This window comes from Myotis lucifugus, unplaced genomic scaffold (assembly GCF_000147115.1).
Source record: "Myotis lucifugus unplaced genomic scaffold, Myoluc2.0 scaffold_173, whole genome shotgun sequence".
Classification (NCBI taxonomy): Eukaryota; Metazoa; Chordata; class Mammalia; order Chiroptera; family Vespertilionidae; genus Myotis; species Myotis lucifugus.
The window spans coordinates 2,739,365-2,759,675 of NW_005871221.1; the positions used below are offsets into that span (position 1 = coordinate 2,739,365).

Below are 20,311 nucleotides of genomic sequence, written 5' to 3' on the forward strand. Positions count from 1 at the left end.
GTGCTTGGTATGCAGTAGGCACTCAGTAGCCGTGGGCAGTGCACTGCCCCCACCTCCGTCAGGGCTGCTTGTTGCGTGCTGGCTGGCTGGTTCCCACAGTCAGATTCTTACTGAACAGAGACCCATGGAAGCTGGAGGCTGGAGGCTGGAGGTTGGAGGCTGCCGGCTGCCTTGAGGTCTTGATCCCGGGTTGGTTATAGTCAGAAGCCAGGCCACTCCCTATTCACTGGGGCAGCCCCTGGGATGTTGCATGGCCGAACTCATGCCCTCCAGGTTTCTATGTCTTGGGCTTAACTCCTTCTGGTTCAGGAGAAAGAGTTCTTTCTGCCCAGCTTCAGAGTTCCTGGGCTTGGAGTGTGTTCGCAACAGCCTCTCAGTACCTTGGGGAGAGTCGAGACTAAAGTAGCTTGCGTTTCTGAGACACACTCTGGTCCCTGCAGGGTTGTGGGCTTGGCTGACTGAGCCTGGAAAGGCCCCGGGCTTTGGGGCCTGGTCTCTGGGCCACACCAAGATATATGAGCATCCTGGGCGGGCAACAGTTGGTCGCCTCTTCAAATCAAAACTCCTTAAACGTGTGTCTGATGGACAAGTTGTATGCTGGGCAGGAGAAAGGTAAAGAAGGAGAGGCCAACCGCTGAGATAGTCTCAGAACTGCCTCTTCCCCCGAGACCTGGGCCCACCCCAGCCTTTCCCTGGAACCTGGCCCACCCTCCTCAGGAGACACTTGTGTAATCATCTTATTCGACGGGCCCCTTGGGGGTCTCGCTGTCCAACTTTACCCACTCCCACCAACACACTAAAGAGTCCTAGCAACATACTCCTGCTGGTCACTCACAGAGTGCTCCCTGAGGAAAGTTTGGTCAATATGATTTTCTCCAGCCCCATGTAGTTGTGGCAGGGCTTTAGGAACTTTAAATGACTCGGCCCAGGTGGCTGCCCGCCTGTGCTCAGCTCCATCAGGTCCTGGCAGCCGCAGGTGACTGTGAACTCCTTGCCAAGGGCTGGGCCACAGCCTTTCCACGAGGGTTGCTGTCCTCCAGGGGAGAGAGAAGAGGGAAGGCCAAGCAGGGCTCAGACATTGACTTCTTGCTTTTTAAGCAGAGTCCTGCTTGACCAACTTGTCCTGACTGAGCAGCACGCCTTTCTTCATGTCTTTTCTTTGTTCTTTCTGGAGTGCTCCACCTTCTGCTGCATAATGGAAGGCACTGCCCAAGCCACCACCCTCCTCCCGCCCCCCCCCCGCCCCCCCAACTCAAATGCCTCTCTGGGGAAAGAGGGGTTATCAAGGCAACTCCCACACTCCTATGCTGCCCCTTCTCAACCTCATTCCTTTCACCAGTGTTTGCTGACACCTTTGAACGGAGATTCTTCAAACATTTCAGAGAATGCAAAGCTTTCCTCAAATTCTCAAAACATAATAAATGCGATGTGCCCTGAACGTGAATCGTTGGGAAGGACGGAGGGAATTGGAGCAAGATGGAGTCAAAGGAGGGTAGAGAGGCACTGCCTGCGGTGCGTCCTCTGGCAACCACTTCCTGCGTGGCCTCCGGGGTTCCATCTGTGCATTGGTCTGGTGGCTCTTTCCAGCTCTTCAAGCTTTGCGATTCTGGTCACTCACGAGAGCTGAGGACCTGGGGTCATCCGGTCTCCAGTAGGGAATTATACCCTAAAGATGTGGCATGACTCGACTGCCTGTGAAATCTGCTGTCTTAGGGGCCAGGTCTGTTTCTCTCTTGGAGGTGGGAAGGGGCAGGCACAGGCTTGCGGTGCGTCTTTGAGGTGCCTATGGCCTGTGGGTTGCAGGGTGGGGGTTCCAGCGGTGGCAGGGTGGACACAATGAGGCCGGCAGCAGGTGGACTGCGTTTCCTCTGGGGAATCCACTGCCTTTTTCTTGCTCACTATTAGCTGATCACAGTAGGTAGGAGGCTGCTGGGGCTGGCCTGCGTGCTCTCCATCTTTCCGTAGAAATACATGGCTCACTCCCTCTGCGCTCCCAGCCTCTGTCTTCTGCTCACCACTCCCTTCTTCCTCGTTATCTGTCCCCTCTCTCGCTTCATTATCTATCCCTAGAGGGAACCTACCTTTCTTCTTCCGCCTGGGATACCTTTTACTAAACTCCCTGCGCAGGGCATGCTGCCATGCATCTCATCTAGAAGAACTCAGAGGTGGTCTTCCCCGTGGCCACTGAGGTTCTAAGCTAGTAAGTAGGGCAGACAGAGACACATGACTTTGGTTATTCAATCAAATATACATAATAATTGCCTGCTCTGTGCCAGACGCTTGTTTAGGTCCTTTGGGGTCATGGAGATGTACAAGACCTGATTCCTGTCCTATGGAATTTTCCTTTAATTAGACCAGTGGTTCTCAACCTTCCTAATGCCGCGACCCTTTAATACAGTTCCTCATGTTGTGGTGACCCCCAATTTCATTGTTAGAAATTGAACATAATGAAAGCATAGTGATTAATCACAAAAACAATATGTAATTATATATGCGTTTTCCGATGGTCTTAGGTGACCCCTGTGAAAGGGTCGTTCGACCCCCAAAGGGGTCTCGACCCACAGGTTGAGAACTGCTGAATTAGACAGACGTGACAGGGACCAGAGTGGCAATCTGACTATTAAAGGTGGTGCCTGGTGGATCCTAAGAGCCGTCTAGTGGGGTCATGGCTGCACATTTGTCATCTGTTCCGTGAACCACCACTGAGCCCACCACGTGTACAGCTTTGGGCTGGGCACTGGGGAGCCTCTGAGGAGGGTAGGCTTTTGACTGAGCCATCAGGGATGAGAAGGGGGTGCGGTACAGCCTGTTCTACTCTGTTCTGAGGGCACGCCCTGGGCATGATGGTGGCAATGCATGGATGAATCTGTCACGCTCTTTCCTTGCGAGATCACAGTCCAGCGGTGGAGACAGATATGCCAACAGGTCATTCAAAAATAGCATAGCAAGCGATAAGGGAGATACAAACTTTCCCGCTCTGCGGCCTCAGGCGAGACACTGAGCCACTCTGAGACTCAGTTTTTTTTTAATCAGCAAAGTAGATGGATTAATAGGGTTCTTGTGAGGATTAGGCTCATGCCATGTGCTTAGCAAAGCGGCGCACAAGAAGAACTCTGTGAATTATGATGATTAATCAAGTCATGTCTATATAGGAAGATTCCTCTAGTGGCCTTGTTTATTGAAGCGGAATGCTGCTGCTCTGAGCACCTGTGACGACTGCTCCATGTCACTTCCTGTACCAACTGCTGTATTCCAGGGCTCAGGCAGGGAAACTGAGGCCTCCTGGGTCTGTTCTGGCTGTGAGACTTTTCCCAGATGTGGTGCTGAGGTGTGCCACCTTGTCATCTCTACTGGGCAGCTAGACGGGGCCCTGGAGATGCCAGGATCTGTCTCAGCGCCGTAGAAAGGAGCAGGGGCAGGTTCTGGAGTCGGGCAGCCCAGGCCTGAGTAGACAGCAAGCTAATTCCAGTTCTGTCTGGTTCCACAGAAACTCCACCCTTACGGCTCCCTCCAGCAGGAGATGGGGCTGGCCAACTCAACCAATGCCACCCAGGATAGAAGCTTTACCTCATCAGGACAGACTCTGATTGGCTGAGCAAACCCAAAGGCCGGACTCTGCTTCTGGCAACTTAACCCTTTCTTGGGCATCCCCTACCACACAGTAACCTCACCTCAACTGGACCCAAAACTGAGGACCAAGATGGTGGGCCTAGGGTCATCTGGAGGGAGCAGCCCCACAGGTGTGTGTGGACTGGCATCAGAAGGACTGCAGTGGTGTGAGAGGCCTCAGGGCACCTGCAGACTGGCATCAGAAAGTCCTGAAGGAGAAGACTCAGACACTTATTTCCTACAAGGAAGAAGGAGGTGAAATAGCATCTGGGCTTCTGGTGGTTCCAGCGCCTGCCTTGGGGGCAGCAGGAGAGGTTGGGAGGTCAGCCCCAGTGGAGAACAATGCCATGACCCTCCACTGCCAGAAGACATCGTCACCCATTCATTCATCTGTACTCACTCACTCATTCCTTCATTCAACAGATATTTTGGGGGCCATCTACTTTATACCAGGCTCTGTGCTAGGACCTGGGGATACTGTGGAGAATGAGATGGACCTGGTCTCTGCTCTTATCAAGATTTCAGTCCTAGTAGGGGAGTCACATTAAATAAATGAACATGAGCACGCACACACACACACACACACACACACACTCTCTCATGTGATTACAAACTGTGATAATCTAGGAAGTAAAAGAACAGATTCCTGTAAGAGAATATTATTTAGATTTTGTGTGTGCGTGTGTGTGTAGTGTGTGGCAGGGGTGATCATAACTCTTAAGCTGGGACCTGCAGGCCAGAAAATGGACTTGGCCACTCAAGGACTTTGGAAAGAGTGTCCCAGGCATATGGGACAGGCTGGGTAGAGGACCTGAGATGGGAAGCTTGGCATTCAGGAGGAATTGGCCCAGGCCCCTGTGGCTGGAGCTCAGTGAATAGGCAGATAAGGGGGTGGGGGCCATATTGCACAGGGCTGTGATTGTTAATATTTTATTGATTTTGTAATAGATACAGGGGCAGCCAGTGAAGGCTTTTGAGAAAGAGGGTCATAGAGTTTCAGGCACATTTCTAGAAGATCAGTCTCAGGAGGGGCCCAACTGGCTCTGAGGAGATCAGTTAGGGGTCCCCTTAGCCTGTCCTCGATGGTGGCTGGGGAGGTGGGGATGTGGTAGAGGCTCTGGAATGAGTAGAGAGAATTTCCTAGTTCTTCGCCCCTCCCCCCTCCTCCACTGTGCCTTGCTCTCTCAGTGGATGCAAGAGAGGATGGGGCCTTCCTCCCAGACCCCCTCCTGGCCAGGCCTGGGCAGGGACCAGTGCTGAGTTCTGGGAATGTCTCTGGGAGTTGGGAGCAGTAGGCTTTTGAGAAAGAGAGTCAAAAGGTGGGAAGTTCACAGCCCCCAGGGCTTACCTGTGCTGTCCCTCCGTCCTATGATGAACAGCCTGATTGGAAGCTGGAACACAAACCTCTGGAAATGGATTTGGTTTGTTTTCTGCAGAGCTCAGAAGGTCAGGGCCCAGGGCTCAGCATTCCACAGGAAACTGTCCTGCCTCAGGGCTAAAGAAAGGCCTATCAAGGGAACAGTGCCTAGAGCTCAGGCTGCTCCCTGCCTGCTGCACCCCCCGATGGAGCCCAGGGTTGGGCAGCCCTCACACCCTTTCCTAACTGCCCAGACCTAGGATGAGGACAGCCCAAAGCTGCAGGTGTGAGTGACATAGCTTATGCATGAGGGAGGTGTGTAGGTCAGGCTCATTTGCATGGAAAGGGGTCAGAGAGGCTAGAAGCTCCATACCCCGGACAGTCTGCGTCGTGTCCTGTAAGACCTCTTACATGTCTTTAAAGAGGGGCCTTGTGCCCTGGTGAGTTTGCTCCACTGCGGTAGCCCCTGGAACCCCCAAAAGGGTGGCCCAGATGAGAATTCTTCCCTTACCTCTCACTTACCCCACCTCCCCCCAGTCTAGGAAAGATCGGGCATGTGGCCTCAGCAGTCTAACAGGGGATGGCATGTATTTGCTCAGACCAAGCCAGTCCCCCCGCCCAGCAGGGAATAGACTGGGGCTGAAGTGGGACAAGGGATGCACTGTCTGTCAGCCAGGACTCAGCCGCGGGGCTAATTCTGAGGCTGCGCAGCTGGGTCTGCACAGACAGTTCTGCAGCTGCACTTTGATTTCATTTGATTCCCTTACAAAATGACATTAAGGGGAATGTGGGGCACAGGAGATTCGCCTGTCTGGGAAGAGAGCAAGCTTGTCTCTCTGGGACCTGGGACCTCCCTCTGTCCACCAGGCAGGTGCAGAGGACAGGAGTTCTGGGCACAGGGAAACGGAGGATCCAAATGCAGCACCCAGCCCTCGGACACGGCTTCCTCCCCAGCTCGTCTCAGTACGCTGCTGAGTGGGGTGGATGCTCACGTCAGGGTCCTCGGCCCCGCCAGCTGTTGGGGAAGCAGGCATCAGCTCCGGAAGGACCCCGTCTTTCCAGGGACTGTGGTCAGAGTGCCATGGCTGCTCTGCCTCTCAAATCGAGGACATCATTCATTTGACTCCAGGAGCTTGAGAAGATGCAATTTGACCGGTGGCCACCGCGCTTCAGCACCCCCATCCACCCCAGCCATCCGGGAAGACGAACAAGCTATCAAAATTACATTTGAGAGTCATAATCACGGGAAACACAGCCGAGCCCCTCCCTCCACATAAATCACCCTAAGAAGCCCACACAATGCTCTCTTTCCTGATGGGCCAATTGTCTTGGTTTGGTGTCTCAGGGCCTAGGAGCCGGGAGGATGGGAGCACAAGCATTTATTGTTGAAAAGGCCATCTGTGTGGTTTGAATACAAAGTGATCCTTGTAGTTCCCGGTCTACCCTCTGTACCCTCTGATCCCGTTTTCATGTGTCTCAGGCTCTGGATTTTTTTGAAACTCTCCTCTCTTCTGTTCTCAGTCACGCCCGGGACTCTGCTGGCCCTGGGTCTTTTGGCCCTTTGGGAGTTGGGACCTGTTGGGAATAACGAGGACAATTATTTATATCTAGTATTTTTATCCTTTGTTTTAATATTTTTAAAAATATATTCTGCCACCAGAGTCTTCATTTTTCACACGTGTTCCCATGAGGGTTGTGTAAAGTGAGGTGCAGGCAGTTTCACAGTGTGGGAGGGCTCCCCACAGGGAGAGCATGGGCTTTAGAGATGGAAACCTGGGACCCCAGGCCTCATCTCCATGAGGCCTCCCGGCTTTCAGATGAAAGGGACTAGGATTCAGAGATGTTAAATGATTTATCTGAGGTCACACAGCTGGTAAGCGGCCGAGCTGGTTCTCAAGCCAAGGCCTTTGAACTTAATCCATTGCTCTTTCCAATGTCAAAAAAAAAAAAATTGTCTTTTTGGGATGAGAGTGAGAGAAATCGGTCATCTCCTCCAGGAAGAGGCAGGAGGGGGCTCTCCTGCAGGTAGAAGTTGTGGCCTTTTAAGCTTTTATTGTCCTAAGCTTTAGGACAAATGAGTTGAAATACAATATTCTCTACACCATGGAGAATGAACTTCCGGAGTTCACATTCCCGAGGGGTGGCCCAGGCTGAGAGGATCAATAGCTTCACACAAGATTTGAAAAGTCTGATATTAAAGACGTGGTGGAGCTCCTTAAGACAGGCTGGGGGTGGGGGCCTGGCGCTGGGACTATGGGGTGACTCCCTTCCCCTTTTGAGTCTGGCATTCAAGAGGACCAGCAGACACAGCCTTGGGGTATGCGGCAGCAACGGCACGTTGGCCAAAGGCAGAAAAGGATGGCTTCAGCTTCAGGCCGGTGCACTGGGCAAGAGTCAGGAAGGTGGCCTTTGGCCTGAGCCCTGTCGAGGCCTGGGAGAGACTGTTCTAGGTTCTGGGCCCAGATCTTGCTAATTGACTGGTTTCAAATAAACTCTAAGTAACTGGGAATCAACTGGACAGGATTTCAGATATTCCCCCAAAGAAGCAGACTCTTCCCTAAAATGCTCAGTTGTTTTGCAGTCTCTCCAGCTCCCCTCCACCTCCTTGCTGCCTGTCTGCCTGTGGGTAGACTGCCTTCTTTGAGTCTTACCCTTGGACTCAGCCATCTTGTCATTCCTTTTCTAGCTCTTAACAAAGACAGCGCAACCTGACCATCTATCCTGTCTTGAGCTTATCTCCCCTCAAGCCGTTCTCTGAATAGGGTCAGCATCCTCCAAATTGTTCCCAGGTCCTAACTGGTTTGGCTCAGTGGATAGAGCGTCGGCCTGCGGACTGAAGGGTCTCAGGTTCGATTCTGGTCAAGGGCATGTACCTTGGTTGCGGGCACATCCCCAGTGAGGGGTGTGCAGGAGGCAGCTGATCGATGTTTCTCTCTCATCTTGATGTTTCTAACTCTCTATCCCTCTCCCTTCCTCTCTGTAAAAAATAAATAAAATATATTTAAAAAACAAAAACAAAACAAAAAAACACAAATTGTACCCAGATCTTTGGTTTAAGGGTAGAACAATAACACTAGGTAATTTGGTGAGCATGTATACTGGGAATCTGGCCCAGTGCCAAGCTTTCGACCTACATTTGTCTCTTCAATCCTCATTTTAGCCTCATGGGGTTCATTGCCCCTGTTACACCTTTACCCTCATCATACCAGTTGATATATGAAGGCGCTATCTTAGAGAAGTTAAGAACCTTGCCCAAGGTCACACAGCTAGTGGGCTGCTGGGATTGGAACTTGGGTGGCCCAACTCCAGAACACCTACTTGTGATTGCTCTGTTTGTACTGCTTTCCAGCAATCATGTACCATCCAAGGTGAAAGTGAAGGGGCAGCTGAGCAGCCACAGTCCTGCTTCAAGGCCAGTGTGGGAGGCCCTTGTCTTCAGAATCACGCTCAGGTCTCAGCTGGGTTCTCGAGGTTCTCCCTGGCTGTACTGTGCTCCTGCTTTGTGCTCGCACCCTGGCCACACTGGACTCTTTCCCCTTCTCCAAGTCCCCCAGGCACATTCGTGTTTAGACTGCGTATTCTGTCTGATGTTGCCTGCCTGCCTTGTTGTCTCCGATGGATGCAATTCCCGACCTTCAAGGCTTGGCACCTCCCTGAGACACCTTTCTCAGACTTGCATCACAGGTCATGGCTTCTTCCCCCTCTGCGATTCCACAGTATTTGGTTCATTCTCAGCACTGTGTGTGTGGTAGGCAGATGTGCCTCACCTGCGAGGCTGTGGGCTCTTTGGAAGCCAGTGGAGGCTATATCTTATTTATTTTTCTGTTACTGCCTGGCCCTTAGTCGATGTTGTAGAATTAAATTGGGTCACACAATTCAAACCTCTCATGCTCTAGAATCTGGATGAGGAAACAGAGGCTCACAAACAGGAAGTGGCCTGGCCACGGTCATGGGACAAATGAGTGGCCGAGCTAGGACTAGAACTCAGGTGTCCCGACTCTCTAGGCTCCGAGCTTTTTTCTGTTGCACCTCCGCTTTGCAAGACCAGAGCCTGGGTCCCCACTTGGTTTATGAAGCAACCTGTCCAGGTTCACTTCCGGCTCATGGATTCCATCTTGTTCCATGCTGACTCCTGCATATCCTCAGAGAGAAAGAAGCCCTGCTCAAAACTGTTCCTGTGGTTCTCTTCCCCTCTCGCCGAGCCCGTTGCCCTCAGAGTAAACTAGCTTAGGATTTTGAAGATCTTGGTTCAAATCCTGATTTTCTGGTAACTCACTGTGTGACTTTGGGCAAATTTCTTCACCTCTCTTCAACACAAAACCACAACTGGGGATACAGTATTTATGAGTGATTAGAAATTTGACAGAACCGTACAAACTTTGAATGTGGAACTGAAAAGCTACCCCCACAGAGATCAATTGATTAACAAGCTGATTTGTAGAAACTAAGACCGAGAGAGGCAAGAACTTGGCCAAGGGCCTACGGTTGGTGCTAGAGCTGGAACAAGGACCCAACCCCCTACCTTCTAGGCCAGTGCTCCTCTTTAGTGATTTTTGAAGTTTGCCAGGTTGGGAGGAGGGAGGGACTCAGATTGTCTTAGAGAGATGCTCTCGTCATCTCACTCTGCTGTGTTGTCATTAGGAAAAGTAAGTCACCCCTTTGGGCTGAAAAGGAAATAGTGAGAAATGGCCCAGCTAAACTCGTGGGCAGCGGCTGTCTAGGAGGCTGACTTGTCTCTAAATTCCTGGCGTGTTCTTGCTGGAGTGGAATGAATGAGGCTGCTGTATTTCACCTGGAGGCTGGAGCCCGGCAGGACTGGCGGAGAAGCTCCCGTGTTCTGCTCTAAAAATAGCAATGGGATCAGAGCTGAGGGGAAGAGGAGGGGGCTCCTTCGGGAGCTGGGTGGGACCTCACCCCCTTCCCCTTCCTGCCAGGCCCTTTGTGAGGAAGTGCCGTAGAGTCAGAGGATTTAGATGTGGGAGGGTCCCAGAGCATCAGCCCTCACACAGAAGGGGAGGCTCTGGAGGCCGGAGAGGGGAAAGGACTGGCCAGCAGCCACAGAGTCCCGGGAGAAGGTCCCAGATGGCAGGCTGTCTTCCTCCTGCTGTTTCAGCAGGGCGGCTCCAGGCCTTGTGAGGTTTTCTCTCACTGCCTCTGGGCGAGCACAGGGCCTGGGAATTCCTGGGGCCGGATGTGGTTGGGCTTCCTGAGAGTCGCCCAGCAGGCGAGGAGTCCCCCTCTAGTCTGCCCGGAGCCCTGACCTCAGCCAGCTGGCCTTCTAGCGCCACGCCTTCCCTTTACTGGTGTCCCTGTCCTTGCTGATTTGTCCTTCTGTCGCCCCCAGGACTGTGCAGGGAGAGAGTACAAGGCGGGGGCATAAAACGGGTCCACGGGACAGAGGGTCTAGTGGTCTGGGACCTCTTTTCTGCCCTGCCCCAGAAACAAGCAGAAGCAGCTAAGGTAGAGGCAGGGGCCTGGGTTTAGAAGCAGGCAGGCCAGGGTTCAAATGCCAGCTGGGCCTCTCACCGGCTGTGGAATTACTGGTGGGTCACCTAGCATCCGTCAAATGAGACGAGGGCATCTATCTCACTGGTTTCTTGTGAGGATTCAAGGGCTGGGTGTGCAAGTGCCTGGCATGTAGAAGGTACTCGGTAAAGGTGGCTGTCATCACCAGGTCAAGCATGAACATGAGCTCAACTCTCTGCGGCCCCTTCCTTGCGGCCTCCCCCAGGGGGCATGCGGGTGTTTGCTTTTAACGCAGTTGACTTTTTTGTTGTTGTGTTGTTGCAAAAGTTACTCACGTTCATCATGAAGAAAACATTTAATACAGATGAACCAGTAGAAGGAAATGAAGTTCACCCTTAGTCCCAACACCCAGAGATAGCCACTGTTAACATTTTTGGGTATATCCTGTCAGGCAATTGTTTATACACACACATATCTGATTCGCAAATTGTAGTTACTAGTGCACACAATTTTTAAACTTGTTTTTTTCCCATTTAACAATGTAGTGTATCCATGTTTCCATGTCAATAAATGTTCCTCTACAGCATCATTTTTAGTGCCTGCAGAATATTTCATTATGTAGATCAGGGGTGGGGAACCATTCTTCTGCCAAGGGCCATTTGGATATTTATAGCATCATTCTCCGGCCATACAAAATTATCAACTTAAAAATTAGCCTGCTATATTTGGTCAAAAATTTAATTAACACACCTCTAATGCCTTGGCAGGGCCAGATGAAATGATTTCCCGGGCCTTATACGGCCCATGGACTGGCGTTCCCCACCCCATGGGCCTTATACGGCCCATGGGCTGGCGTTCCCCACCCCTGGTATAGATGAAACAGGCTTTATTTAAATAGTTTCCAGAAGTTTAACATTTAGGTTGTTTCCATTTTTCCAAAAACTTGATATTTAACAAATCCTTGTGGGTGTATATATTGGTATCTCTAGCATCTAGTGCAAATGATTGACCCTCCACAAATATTTGATGAATGAATGAATATTTTGTGGGAATAAGTTCCTGATAGTAGAATTTCCATGTCAAAGAGTGTGTATTTGTAAAAAAGGTTCTTGATATCTGTTGCCAGTGACTCTCCAGATCGGTTGTGCTATATAACCAGTACTATAGATTGACTGATTTATCCTGCTTCGCCCAGAACGTTGCCTTATTACCACGGAAAGTTCTGCTTCCTAGGAAACCCTTTAGTCCCCAGCAAACTAAAACAGTCTGGGTAAGAGAATGCCCATTTCCCCACTCCCTCACCAACACTGTGCATTGTTACATTTCTTTTAGTAGGTTCATTTTTGGATTACTAGAGATGTTGAATATTTATTTATATGCACTTTTGTTACTTATGTTTTGTGAGTAGCATGTTCAAGGCATTTTTGTTCATTTTTTATTGGGTGGTGTATAGTTTAATCAGGAGTTCTTTATATAATAAGGACATTCATGTTAGTCTTTTATTTTTTATCATTTTAAAAATTAAAATGTTTTTTATTTATAGGTAATCATATCTCTAAATTGCTTTGATAGTTGCTTTATCAAGAAATTATTCACATATACAGTTTATCACCTAAAAGTATACAATTCAGTGAGTTTTCAATACCATTACCACAATCAATTTTACAATATTTTCAGTATCTCCCAAAGAAACCATACCCTTTAGCGATCAACCTTTATCTAGAGAAATAGAAACATCAGTAATGAGAGAGTATCACCAATTCTCTCATCTCCTCCAGCCATAAACAACCACTAATCCATTCCTGTCTTTATTGATTTGGACATTTCATATAAATAGAATCATAGTGTTTGGTCTTTTGTGACTGGCTTCTTTCATTTCACATAATGTTTTCAAGGTTCATCCATGTTGTAGCATGCGTGTCATTCCTTTTTATGGCTGAATATTATCCCGTTATGTGGATCTACCACATTTTGTTTATCCATTTATCGCTTGATGAACATCTGGGTTGCTTCCACGTTTTGGCTATTATGAACAATGCTGCTATAATCGTTTGTGTGACAGTTTTAGTGTGGACTTGTGTTTCCATTTCTCTTGGATATATACGTAGGAGTGGAATTTCTGGGTCCAATGATAACTCTATGTTTACCTTTTTGAGGTACTGCTAGACTGTTTTCTAAAGTGGCTGCATGATTTTATATTCCCACCATCAGTGTATGAGGATCCCGATTTCTCCACATTCTCTCTAACACTTACTATTTTCCCATTTCTTAAATTAGACCCGTCCTACTGGGTGTGACGTAGTATCTCATTGTAGTTGTGAATTACATTTTCTGATGACTAATATCATATCTGTTCATTTTAAAAAATATTTTTTCCTTTGGTCTTGTGGTAGTCACCCAAGGTTTATATAATAGTCATTGCACCTCCCTTGAACTTAATGGTTTTATTTTTCAACTTTTTTTTTTTTTAAATTTCAGAGAGGAAGGGAGAGGGAGAGAGAAATAGAAACATCAATGATGAGAGAGTATCATTGATGGCTGACTCCTGCGTGCCCCCCACTGGGGATCGAGCCCGCAACCCGGGCATGTGCCCCAACCTGGAATCAAACCACGACCTCCTGGTTCATAGGTCAACGCTCAACCACCAAGCCACGCCTGTCAGGCTGTTTTTCAACTTTTAACATTTTAGTCTATTTGGAATTTACTTTGATATATAGTATGAGGTAGAATACCTTTTGTTTTTCTCAGTTATTTGTTCCAATGCTTTTTACATTATGTTTGCGTAAGTACCCTCTCATTACTCTTTTTAAAAATTAAAAAAATTATTCTAACACATTTATCCTTTTAAGTGAAATTTAGTATAATTTTATTCAGTCCCTACTTCCTCTCTGCCCTCCCCAAAAATCTCTTTGAGGTTTTGTTAGGCTTATGTTAAAAATATAATATTAAAAAGGGGAGTATTGAGGTCTATATAATACTGTCTTTCCATCCAGGAGTAGGATTATGTCTTCTCATTTATTCAAATCTTCTTTTAAGATTTCCCAAGTAAACTTTTGAAAAGAAATTTTTTTTTCTTATAGGTCTTGTACATTTTTGTTAAACTTATTTGAGGAAATTAAAATGTTTAGATCTATTTACGAATGAAAATATTTATTTATTTAGCCTTATATATGTTCTTTGATATATACTTGTACAAAGAATCTGAAACATTACTAAACTGGATAAAATAAATAAAGAAAATCCCCATTCCTCAGCTCGGCTATAAGCTTGGTGTGGTCTCTCCATATATTATTTCATGCACATCTGTATACATAGACTATGTTTTATTTTACTAAATAATATCATCATACAAAAGTTTCTGTAACTCATTTTTAAAAACTCAATATAGCATATAAATCTTTTACACCCATACCTAAAGTTCTTTCTCCTTCTTCTTAGTAGCCAATGGACCATAATTTATTTAACTACTCCCCTGTTGATGTGCAATCAGCTGTTTCCAATATTCTGATATTATGAGCAACGCTGCAATAAACATCCTAAGAATGTCCTGTGTATGACATCCTATGGCATTTTTCTGTAGGACAGAGCGTGACACTACCAATGTGCTCTGCAAATATTTTCCTTCTGTTTAAACATGTCATCTGCCCAACACTATTCTTATGATCCCCACTTTACAGATGAGAAAGCCAAGGAACAGAGAGGTTAAGGAAATGTACAATTGACGTTCCTATTAACATGAGTGAGAGTGCCCATTTTCCTGCTCCCTACCTAATCCTCGGTGTTACAGCCCTTTTAATTCTTTGTTGGTATGAGAAGGGAAAGAATATATTTTATTTTAATTTGCAATTGTTGGACTATTAGTGAGGTTGAATTTCTCTTTACGTTTATTAGTCACTTATATGTCTTCTTCTTTGCTTGTCAGTTCATATCAGTTGCCAGTTTTCTACTGGGGCTTTTATTTATATAGATAGAATATTAACCATTTACTTATTATATAGGTTACAAATATCTTTTCCAGTTTGCCATTTGTCTTTTAACTTTATTTATAGTATCCTTAATCATTCAGAAATTAACATTTTTTTGTAATCAAATCTTTTGATAATCAAGCCTTTGGGGGGGGGTAGGAGGGCTATATTTTCTAAGGCCTTTCACACTCTGAGATTATAATGAATATTCCTCTATATTTTATTCAAGTACATTCATATTTTCAATTTATCTGCAGTTAATTTAGTACCTGGTGTCAGATGGAACTCTCATTAAATTTTTTCCTTAAATGGTTAAATAATTTTCCCAAACTTATTTTTTGAATCATCTTTCCTTTTCTCTTTTATAGACCAAATTTCAAGACATAGGTGGGTGGGTTTCTTAATGCTCTTGTCTCTCTCATTAGTCTGTCTAATACTAATCAGGTTGAGACTCAATTACTATAGCTTCATCATATGGTTTAATAGTAGTCAATTTCCCAAGACCAATCTCCACTACTCTGCAAAATTTCCTCTGAGTTATACACCCTAACTCTCATCTGCCCGTGGGTTTACCCTTACTTTTCCACAAACACATTTCAATATCAGGAATGACACCAGATCTACAATAGTTTGTCCTCACCTCCGACTACCCATAATGAGCATGTGGGCTGGCTCATACTTTCCTTTGCTTTTCTTCATGCCTCCACACAATTGTTGAAGTCATCTAGAATTTTAGTTTCTGATTGTTAGTGTTTTTAAACATTAGTTCTATTATGTTTTAAGACTAATTTGTTTAAATTGCATCTACCTTCTCAATTACATTATCAGTACTTAACTGAGTAAATGTTTCTGGCTTCATTGCTCCTCAGTCTCTAACATACTTCACTATCTCACTCTTGACTTATTGACTTTGACTCATTTTTGTCTGGAGAGCTTTCTTGAGTGATTTTTCCAGAAAGGGTCTGTGGGTAGCGTGCTTCCTCAGTGTGTGTAAGTCTGAAAGTGTTTGCCCTTTTCCTGAGGAGAGGATCCGCGCACTTTGTCATCCCAGCATCCAGTGTTGGAACACGGGCCATTGCTTTTGCCGCATAACCTTTCCGAACCTCAGATGTCTTTATAGAAACGAGCAGAGTTCTCTTTCCAATCTCTTTGGAATTTGGAGATGTCACTAGATTATTTCTAGTTGTTTGTTCTCTTTGGTAATTTTTCCTGGTACTAACTTCAGCTCTTTCATTCTAAATACTCAAGTCTTCCTTTAGCTCAGGGAAATTTTCTCTTAATTTTTTGAATTATTTCTCTTTTGTGTGTTCAATTCCCTCTTTCTTGATTTTCTACTACAAATAATAGTAATAGTGATAATGGCACCTAATATTTATCGAATGTGCTTTTTCCTTCTGATATAATATGTAATCTGCCCAACACTATTATTATTTTATAGATGAGGAGACAAAGGAACAGAGAGGTCCAGTAGATTGTCCAGGGTCTCCTACCATGAGGTGTAGGCCATGATCCAAACCAGGGATCTGACTCCAAAGCCCATGTTCTTAGCTGCTTATACCCCCTGCTTATCAAATCCAACCCTCAGACCTGACCCAGACCCTGCCTGACCCCAGTACCCTTCAGTAAAACGTTGTTGACAGAGGGAGAAAACATAGGGCTGCTAGAATGATGGCAATGAGACCGCTAAGGAAACCAGACCAAAGAGAGATGGGATCATCGAAGGTTTCCCGGTGAATTTAGAGTTGAGGATCTCCCCCTCCCTCTCTCCCTCCCTCCCCCTCTGCTCAGCCACCCTCTTTCAGGCTTCATCTCTGTCCCTGGGACTAATGCATGTCTCCTAATGGATCTCCCTGTAGCTTCTCCTGTCCCTTTAGTCACCTCCCTAAACAGCAGCCAAGATGACTCTTCCTAAAGAGCAAACCTGGTCACCGTCTCCTTGTGGAATGTTTGTTGCGTGGCTGAGCGAACAGATCATGTCAGAGTACCTATTGTATGTCAGACACCGGGCTAAGTGCTGGTCAGAAATCCTCCAGTTGCAAGTGACAAGAGCCCACCTCAAATTAGCTTCAGCCAGGAAATGGAATTGACGGGTTTATGGAGGGTAGCCTTCAGGTACAGCTGAGTTCAGGACCTTGAGCAATATCCCCAAGAATTAGCCTCACCCCTTCCATCTCTTGATTCTACCTGCGTATGTGTTGGCTCACTCCCTTAGTTATGGCAGTAGTGATGGCAGGTTTATGGCCTCTGATTTGGTGGCCTGGGCATAGGCCCAACGGTTCAAGCCGGGCTGGCCCGGAAGGAGTGTGTGGATGAACCGCATCTAGCAGCCAAGGTCACGGGGCTGGCCTCTACATATCTGAGCCAGTGGCTCTGTGCTGAACACTTCCCAGGAACTCGGGTAGTCAGGACACAGCCTGTTCCTGGAGCTGGCACAGGCACAGTGGGTCGAGGATTGCTCCCAAGCGCCTGAAAGCTCAGGCCAACATATGGCTGCCTGGACTGGAGCCAGGAAGGGAGGTGGTCACGGCTCTTGGCCATCCTGTACCACTGCAGCCGCCCAAGGTCAGGCCGAGGCTGCTGAGGTGACTGCAACATGCACCCAGGCTGGAGGCAGAATCCAGAAGGGACAGCTCTCAAGGCCAGCTCCCTGGGGAGGACATTCGGTCTCCTGGCTTTCACTGCACATGGGCTTCTTGCTGTGGCTGGGAGCTACAGTTCCCGGGAGCAGGTTGGGCATTGTCCTTGCTGCCTGTAGTTGCGAGGAAGAGGCCGATGGCAAGGGGAGAGACATTTTGGGAACATGAACTGGGGGCAGAACACATAGGTTAAGAACATAAGTGTTGGAGCTGTACTGCCCGTTTGCCATTTCTTTTGCCATATAAGCTTTCTGAACCTCAGTTTCCCCATCTGTAAGACGGGGATGAAGATAGTAGCCTGTTGCTCAATAACTGTACATGCTTATCAGCTATTAGTAGATGCCAGGCACCACGTCAGTTCCTTACCTCTTAGACCTCCCACAGATAGCACTTCTAACTCTGCTCTTTGCATTGGCCCTCTCAAGGGTCAATTCTGTCTTTTTACAGATAACAACAACAATGACAACACAACAGCGATACTCTTATTTATTGAGCACTTATTGTGTGCCACACGCTCCATACACACCGCCCCATTTAGCCCCCACAGGGCCCAGTGAGGCAGATAGTAATAGCCCCATTGTATAGATGAGCAAACTGAGACTCAGAGCCATTGAAGTGACTGGCCCAGGTAACTTGCACTCAGATTTGTTGGATTTCAAAGCCTACGCTCTTTCTAAATACCACTGACTGAAACTAGTCAGTGAGAAAACCTGGAGGGGCCTGGACTGACCATCGAAGGGGAGGAGTGGGCCTGGGGCCACCAGACACACCGGTGTGGTCTCATTTTAGAGACCTGACTGTGAGGCCAGGAAAGGGGAAGGGACCTACCCTGGGCTCTGCAGGCTCCTTGTGAGTTTGAACCTGAGGATACCTGCCCTGTCCCACCCACCCCACCACCGGCAGCATGTGCCCCAAGATCAAGGGCAGTGCCACCAGGAAGAGCCAGGTGCAGGGCCTTAGCAAGCAGAGTGAGACCCTGGTGTGAGGGTCATGGAGGCCAGACTTGACAGGACAGTGCCTGCTTGCAGCATCAGTGCCAGGTCAGCCATGCTGACCTTCGAGTCAGACCCTAGGGATGGGCTGCTTCCCTGTCGGCCTGTGTCTGTAGTTCTGAACACAGGCTTTAGCACATAGTAGGGATCCAGTGGTTATGGAAATAACAAATAACTGTTTCTTGGCTGACTCTTTGGTGGGCAAGGCCTTTCTGCATGGAATCTGTAGGACCCCCCCCCCCAAAAAAAAAACCAAATTTCCTAAGTGGGTTAGCGGATTCAAAGCTTGTGCTGAGAGGGTAGACGCAGATAATGCCACCGTTTCACAGGGCAGCCCAGGGTCACCAGCCTCCTCTGTAGCATGTTGGGGCAGGGGCAGGGCTCCGTCGAAGCTGGGGCCACAGTGTTCCAGCTCAAGCTTCCGTTACCCTAGACACCCAGGCACAGGCCTGCTCCTTCCATTGTCCCGGGATAATGAAAGGCCCAGCCGCTGCTGGTGGAGGCAGGGCTTGGTCTTAGTCTATCATAGGCTCTGGAATTCTGGGACCGCACCTCTCCCTGGCTTGTGCCCAGTTCCTGCAGAGCGGCATCACCCCCCTCCCTGCCCTGCGACAACATCCTCCTGGACTTTGGGTGGGAGCTCATTAACGCCTTCAGCAGGTGCCCTCCTTTCTCTGAGGCGGGCGTTACCGGGGCTTGGCCTCCACCGCGTAGAGTCTGCAGGGGCAGGTGGGTGGGTTTCCGTCTGTGCAGGGCTCACTCTGGGATCTTGGGAACACAAGCCTGGACATACCACTTGGGGAAGATGGTGGAAACCTCGAGACGGTCGGGGCTGCAGGGGAGTGGCCTGTCCAGGGGACCTGAGTTGCATTCTGCTGCTGCCACCTCTCTCTAGGGCCTTTCTAGAGCCTTGGGCTCTGCCTGGGGGACTGCCCCCCCAAAACGGGAGGTGTGCACACACTGGCTCCTTACTGACCCTTCTTGGTCCTAGCCCTGGAAGCTGCTGCCAGCTTGTGAGGAGTGTGAAGTTTGCCTGTGTGACTGGCTGTTCATCCAGCCAGCTTCTCAGTGTTGCTGGGGCGCCCATCTGTCCCAGGGGTTGCTCTAGGCAGTAGAGCAGCGCACAGTGGGAAGTGGATTAGGCTTGATCCATACTATGCACTTACTGGTGTGTGACCTTGAGCAGGTTTCCGAATCTCTCTATGCTCAGTTTACCCATCTATAAAATGGGTTCATTAGATATCACATCCACTAGGGTTATGAAGATTTAATGAGTCAATAACCAGGAAGTGCTCTGAACAGTGTTCACACATAGTAAGTGTCAAGTAAGTGTTTGGTAAATATAATATGTGGGGCCCAGGCCTGAGTGCCCAGGCGCCAATGCTGTGGCCAATGAGCCACCTGGATCTTGCTGCTCCCTAGGTCCCAATCCCTCTCTACACTGAGCAGCACCATCACGTAGGTCATGGAAGGAGCACTGGACTGGGAGTTCGCAACCCTTGGTCCCAGCCCTGCCGCTGAGTTGCTCTGTTTCCTTGGAAAAGTCACTTTCCCTCTCTGGGCCTCAGTGTCACTGGCTGTAAGTGGAGAATTGGAGTGAAAGAGGGCCCTCCAGCTTAGATAGCCTGGCTGTCAGCGACTCCCCCACCTTGCCCCAGGCTGTGTGTGTACTGGGGGGGCCCACAGGTCCCTCTGATGTGTGTCAGCGGTTCTCAACCTGTGGGTCGTGACCCCTTTGGCGGTCGAACGACCCTTTCACAGGGGTCGCCTAAGACCATCCTGCATATCAGCTATTTACATGACGATTCATAACAGTAGCAACATTACAGTTATGAAGTAGCAACGAAAATAATTTCATGGTTGGGTCACAACATGAGGAACTGTATTTAAAGGGCCAGAAGGTTGAGAACCACTGGACAAGATGCTCTCCTAGCCTGGCCTGGCAGATGCCTGGGCCTCAAGGCACTGACTGTTATGCCCTTTCCTGATTATCCCGTGGTCCAGGGCATTGATGGATGCATTCTGGATCTGTTCTGGCTCCAGTGCCCGGGGTTGGCAGAGCTGCTCTGCCCGCTGTGGCACAATGTTTATTTATGGACTCATTAGTCTGACTGTGTGGCTGATGTCTGCCTCCCTCACTGACTGTCAGCCTTGTGAGTGCAGGACCCAGTCCCCAGGGCCCGGCACAGAGCCGGGCACGTAGTTGGTGCTCTGGAACTATTTGTTAATTAAACGAAGGTAAAGACTGAGCTGAGGCTCAAGGGCTCCTCTCTTATCAAGGAACCC

General features: G+C 48.4%; 1 protein-coding gene across 6 annotated transcripts in view; it reads left to right on the plus strand.

Annotated features, from left to right (window-relative positions):
* The window catches only part of RGS3 (regulator of G protein signaling 3), a 113,741-nt gene that overhangs the window by 59,286 nt on the left and 34,144 nt on the right, over nucleotides 1–20,311 (plus strand). For 2 of the 6 annotated variants that reach the window (XM_006096292.3, XM_023760101.1), the window contains one exon: nucleotides 3,488–4,264. The exons of the other annotated variants lie outside the window; for them this stretch is intronic. In XM_006096292.3, the coding sequence (XP_006096354.1) occupies nucleotides 3,488–3,595 (108 nt within the window). In that variant the 3' untranslated portion in view covers nucleotides 3,596–4,264. Of the gene's footprint in view, nucleotides 1–3,487; nucleotides 4,265–20,311 lie in introns of those variants that run through there. 6 annotated transcript variants of the gene reach the window in all.